Below are 6286 nucleotides of genomic sequence, written 5' to 3'. Positions count from 1 at the left end.
TCCAGCATTCCTGGTCATTCCACAGATAGGGAAATGACACAAATAACTGAAAACGCACACCTACGAGACGCCGGGACGCTTGGCAGAACCTGGTGGAGGCGACAGTCACTTGGAAGGGGAGCTGCAGGCTGTCACATGAAAAGGAGTCTCCCCAGGTGGCCTGCTGAAGCTGTCAGGGTCTCCCTGTGGCCAGCTGAGCAGGAGGGGCTCAAGAACTCACCCCTCACGCTGGCTTTGAGCTGCCGGATGGTGGAAAAACACTACGATGTGAAAGACCAGTACGTAAGGCATGGAAAAGATTTATTCCGAAAAGATTAATGACAGGGAAACTCGGAAAGTTTTAGGCATCAACCCTCAAGCAAACTGACGAAAACGGGGACCCAATGAAAGGATGAGAGTTGAAAGAACATACTAAACCCAAGAAGGGGTTCCAGACAAACTCAGCGAGAACTGCGGGATCTTCAGTGGCATTAGAAGTCGCGGGGATCCCAATATACCTTACAGCAAAAGAAATCACTGATGTGGAGGAAAGCCTTAAAAAAATACAAGCTCCTATTATAAGGACCAAGCACGTAGGTTCAGAGAAGTCTGGGCGATGATAAATGAGAAGGCAAATAATGGAAATATCACATGAGGAAAACTGGTGGTCTTGAGGAAAAAAGAACAAATTAAACAGAAACGACAACAAAACGTTTCTCTTTAGCTTTTTAAACCTTCAAATTCAAAGGATTAAATAATTAGAGAGAATTCTAAATTCCAGTGACCACATCCTGATGGATGGGGGGGGGGGGGGGCGGGGGTCAGAACACTGGAAAAATTCTCTTCCTGGGTTATGCAGATAACTCATGAAAGCACAATAAAATGGGGTGGGTTTGCCTTTAAAAGGAAATTAAAATGTTGGCAGGACCTCAGGTAAACATATGCCGTCTTCCGGGAGAAAAAAACACAAAAGTTGGCTCACTTCCTCCTAGAGACACTTAAAATGCATGGCTCTCCATCTTGACCAAACCCTGGACTCACTTGGAGACCTTTAAAAACATCGATGGTCCCACAAATCAGATGTTCTTTTCAGTATATTTATTTATTTATTTGAGAGAGGCACGGACAAGTGCGAGGCAGGGGAAGGGCAGAGAGAGAGAGAGAATCCCAAGCCGGCTTCACACTGTCAGCGCAGAGCTCGCCGTGGGGCTCCGACCCACAAAGCCATGAGATCATGACCTTTGCCGAAACCGAGAGCGGGACCCTCAAAGGACTGGGCCACCCAGGCGCCCCTCCCCCAGGTCAGATGGTGTGGTCCTGAACGGCCCCTCTGCCCGGCGCTGTCCCTTGTGCTGATGAAAACAGAGTGGAGGAGGCAGAGGGAAACACGGCCCCCCCACGTGTGTAGGGGTCCCCCCTCAGAGCCGGATCGAACGAGGGCCATGTGAGGTGTGACCCCACCCCCCACCCCCAGGAGGCAGCGCCAGGACTGACAGAAGGTCTCAGATCCACAGCTGGTTCTTGACGAACACTTCACCTTGTGCTTCGTACTTCAGCTCCTGCCAGTTCAGGACATTAGCGCTGAAGGCCTTACCATTGTAGACGGAGTTTATTTCGACTGGTGACAGCACAAAGTCCCACATGTTCACCTCTCCAATGTCTCCCACTAAGGACTGGTTCGTATCAAAGTTCCCAGCAAAGGAATCCTGCTCCTGCCCCAGGATGATGCTTGCTCCTGCCCCCACAGTGTATCCCTTCTTCAGACTCGTCCTCACCATGGGCCTCCCATCCACCCAGAGCTCTACAATCCCCGAACTGGACTCCCAGCTAATGCAGAAGTGCACTGGTGCATAAGACTTCTCCGGAGTCTTGAAGTAGGCGTCCGAGCCACCCACAGATACGCTGTATACTCCACTCCTGTCCTTGAAGAGGAGGATCTCATTGCTCTGTGTCCTGGTGGCGTAAGAGAAGAGGCTATATGGGCGGGTCAAGGCGGTATAGACTCGCAGGCATACGGTGAAAGCCTTCAATGGCTCCTGGACCTGAGCAAACAGGGTTACAAAGGACTTATCGGACTCTATGGGGAACACAAAGGCCTTTTTTTGCATGTCTGTGGGATAGAAAAGAGAGAGAGAAAATGGCGGCAGTTGAGTTACGTTAAAAAACAAAATTCAGAGGAGTAAATTTGAAGATCTAATTGGCCTTATTCCCTGATTCATGAATTGGGCAGCATCCCTTCCAGCAGAAAGAAAGGAGCTCTGAGAACTACAGGGTAGAAGGTTCAGGGAGAGAAAGTTTCTAGCAAGGGGTAGATTACTTCAAGCAGGGTCACCGTCCTCTGGGGGGAGGAAGGGCTGCTCTCAGGCGAATTAACCTCGTTAGTGCTGACCAGCTTGCTAACCAGATTGACCAGTTAAAGGTTATATTCCAGGGGGAGGCTGGCACTGAAATCAGGGGAGGTAGTCAGTCTCGATGTGGGTGGGGCTTAACACAAGTGATTCCATTAGGGCCTGTGGGTCTCTCTTTTAACAGCTCGTTAGGCCACGAAGCTGTATTCGGTCACTATGTGGATTTAGAAACCAGACTGCCCCCTTCCCCAGACCACCACCCCTTCCCCACACTGGCCATTTTCCCCATGGCCTTACACAGTCTGGCCCGGAGACGAGAACTCAGCGACCATCCAGAGCCGCGCTTACCGCTTTGGAGAAAAGCTCCAGGGAGGCCAATGACGACCAGGAAATACAGTGACAACTTGTCCATGTCTCCGCTCCGCCGTCCCCAGGCCCGGAATCTGGGTTCTCGTCGTGGAAAAAGTATTGGCAGCTGAGATCCCCGTCTCTGGTCTGCTCTGCTTGACCTTATATGAGCCACAATCACAGTGACTTCAGCTGATGGGTAAATGATTTTCCAAAATTACCCTCTGGTGCCATGAATCAAAGCCCAAAGAGCAAATAAACCAAGATAAATTGCAAAATGAGAGATCAATGTGGGTTATTTATTAGCGACTGTGTGGTGCCTGCTGGTTCTCCAACAATGCTGGGTGGCAGTGCTTGGTGAACTAAAACAGTCACATTCTGGAAATCTATTCCAGGGAAATCCATTCTAGAATATCGGGCGGGGTGGGGGGGGATAGCTTGGGGGGTGGAGGAGGCTTTATTCACAAAGACAACCACAACTTAGAAAATTGTGGGCATGTTTAAACAGATGGTGTAGATCCACATCCACTGAACAGAATGGACAGCCGTTTACAACGCCGGTTGTGAATTTTATGCTACAACACGTAAATATGCTTATGATGCTGTAAGAGAAAACTTAACACGAATTTGTTTATACCCTTTTTTAAATTTTTTTAATGTTTACTAATTTTTGAGAGAGAGACAGAGACAGAGACAGAGTGCCAGCTGGGGAGGGGCAGAAAGAGAGAGAGACACACAATCCGAAGCAGGTTCCAGGCTCTGGGCGGTCAGCAAAGGGCCCGTCGCGGGACTCGAACTCACGAACCTCGAGATCGTGACCTGAGCTGAAGTCGGACGCTTAACCGACTGAGCCCCCCAGGTGCCCCCCACCCCCGGTAGTTTTATCATAGGATTTAGGTATCATTTGGCCCTCTGTCCTTTTAACTTCAGCCTTAATGCCTGATTCTACTTCTGAACAAACAGGATACAAGACCCCTTCTGTAAAGGAAAACCAGCACTGATGACGTGGCTGTACTAACATCAGCTAGAAGTGGCCTCAGTGGGCAATTCATCTTACTCCCCATTTACTGTGAAAAAGAATTGCTTAGAACCAACTCACCCAAACTAAAATCACTCTTTTTGGAAGATGTCACCCAACATTTAATTGGATCATGTCTGACAGCTCTACGTAGTACGACAATACATCAGTTACCTCGGGATATATTTTCTAACAAAATTACATGGAAATATCTACCAGTGAGCTAAATTGTTTAAATTTAAGCATTCCAGGAATGCTTTATTGAGATCTTTTTAATGTTCACTGAATGCAAATGCCAGCTGTAAAAATTTTCCTGGCTAAAATTATTAGGGCCAGAGGCTGTCCACTAAACTATGTGTAGTAAGGTAACAGTAATTGAATTCCGAGGAAAATATTAGCTCAGCCCACATCCTTGGGGATTTGGGATGGTCTTCTATAATTAAGACATATCTCCTGACTGGATTCTTTAACCAGAAAGAAGTGTCAACCCTCTCTTCTGCTTAGCTGAATGTCAGGGAATATGGATCTTCCCTAATTGGACAACAGAGAATATTCGCACTCACATTTTTGCCTGAGAATATATCCTTACCTTGCAGGCTTCCAAATAGTTACCAAAACTCAATTAGGGGAATCGATATTCACAAATAATTGCCTGAAAGGTTTGCCGTTCATCCTCCTAATACCCTGGACCTAATCTTTAGCAAAACCTCCCACTGCTGTACCTCAGACCAATTCCGCCAAACTCTACTCTGATGGTATATAATGAGCCTATGTTCAGGGATATAACGCAAAACAGCCTAATGATAATAACGGCAGACGACCGTTTCGAGAGCTTCCTACGTGCCAGGTGCTACACTAAGTGCTCTCTAGCCATGATCCTATTTGATTCTTGTGACAACTCTTTGAGCTACTTGCTACCGAAGGGGGGGCAGAACAGGCCACCCCAAAATACGCCACTTTGACATATCAATTCTTTTGAATCAAAGTTACGTAAGAAATAGTGCAGGAAGGACACCCCGACCCTCCTCTGTCCCTCTGGAAGCGGGAAATAAATCTCCCATGTGGAAGGTGCCCTCTCCGCACCAGGGAAGTAGAAGGCATCCTTAACACCAGAGGTAGGAAACGTAGGGCCAAGAAGGCTATATAAACAAACCTTGTTACTTCTTCACTAACCTGCTACCCAAAGTCCAAATCCCTCTGTCTCATCAACTCCTCACAAATGTTTTGTTTCCTCGGCTAAAAAGCATAAAAGCTGCCTGCTTGGTCTCTTCTTTGGATGTCCCATTTTTATAGGCTCCCATCATATGAAACGAAATTTGTTTTCCTCCTGTTAACCTGTCTTGCGTCAATTTAATTATCAGGCCAGCCAAAGAACCTAGAAGGGAAGAAGGGAAAAGTTCTCCTCCCCTACAGTTTTGGTGCCCAGTGTGGGGCTCTCACTGTCGCTCCCAGATGGTGCAGCTGAGAAATCCTGGGGCCCCCGATGGGAGCTGGCAGAAAGTAAGAATTCTTCTTTTTTTTTTTTAATATTTTTAATGTTTATTTACTTTTGAGAGAGAAAGAAAGACACAGCACGAACCAGAGAGGGGCAGAGAGTAAGGGAGACACAGAATCCAAAGCAGGCTCCAGGCTCCAAGGTGTCAGCACAGATCCCAACGTGGGGCACGAGCTCACAAACCGTGAGATCATGATCTGAGCCGAAGTCGGTTGCTCAACTGACTGAGCCACCCAAGTGCCCCAGAAAGTAAGAATTCTTAACCATATCAGTCTCCTGGGCCTCTGCCCACAGCGTCTGTTGGGAGTGAGAGTGAAGAGAGTTCTTTCCTTTTCTAAATTTAGATTAGCAGAAGAAAATACTTGTGTGGACTAGTTCCCTGGAGAGAGCAACTATCGTAAAGATTTGTTATGAGTACCCCTGTTTGCCATTGACCCCTTTCCTCCCTCAGATGGTCACTGTTTTCCTTTTTCTCTGTCTTTTGTGTCATTTGTCGTAAGGAGGGAAACCACAGGGTAGAACCATAGGCGTAGGCCCCCTAAGTCTGCTGTTCGAGCCAGCCTCCCAGACTGCTGACTTCACGGTTCTCACCGGACTGGCGTCTGCTGAGGCAAATTTTGTGTGCAAACCAGACGAGGTTTTCCTTTCATCTTGTTCTATGTCCTTAGAGCTTGGCTTTGTGACCAGTGAAAATAATCCCTCCGGTTTCCACCAGCTGGAAGGTGCACCTGCCAGTCTGCATCTAGCAGCCAGTCGAACAGACTGGGATTCTGAGACGTGCAGTCCACAAGCAACACTCTCTTGTCCTACCTACCATGCCAGCTCACAGGGGCACTTGTCACAAGGGCTCCAATCCATGAGGGGCCTTGGTCATCTCGACCTTTGTTGTCTCGTTAGTGCTGGAAAAGCCCCCTTTCAGTGGCACCTGCTGGTGCCACAGATATGCAAGTCTGCGACCGAGGCCCCTCATGTTCTCATGAGAAACTGGAGACGCCATTTCCACCGACTGCCTATGACAACAAAGGGTTTTGCTTTCCCAGGCTAACGCTGGGAGCGAACTTTCTGAATCTTGTGAGGGCGGTGTCTTTTGCGCCCTTT

The 6286-nt window shown here is 48.0% G+C and overlaps 1 protein-coding gene across 1 annotated transcript; it reads right to left on the bottom strand.

The window, feature by feature from the left end:
- Positions 1-1184: 1184 nt before the first annotated feature.
- Positions 1185-2834, bottom strand: LOC122475972 (C-reactive protein). The gene is made up of 2 exons (XM_043568125.1): positions 2676-2834; positions 1185-2089 (listed from the first exon to the last, which is right to left on the bottom strand). The coding sequence occupies exons 1-2, from the start codon at positions 2737-2739 to the stop codon at positions 1482-1484; spliced, it is 672 nt and encodes a 223-aa protein (XP_043424060.1). The 5' UTR covers positions 2740-2834; the 3' UTR covers positions 1185-1481.
- Between the last annotated feature and the right edge of the window lie 3452 nt (positions 2835-6286).

This window comes from Prionailurus bengalensis, chromosome E4 (assembly GCF_016509475.1).
Source record: "Prionailurus bengalensis isolate Pbe53 chromosome E4, Fcat_Pben_1.1_paternal_pri, whole genome shotgun sequence".
NCBI lineage: Eukaryota > Metazoa > Chordata > Mammalia > Carnivora > Felidae > Prionailurus > Prionailurus bengalensis.
Note: the sequence above shows the minus strand (reverse complement) of the source record. Positions and strands in the feature narration are given on the sequence as shown.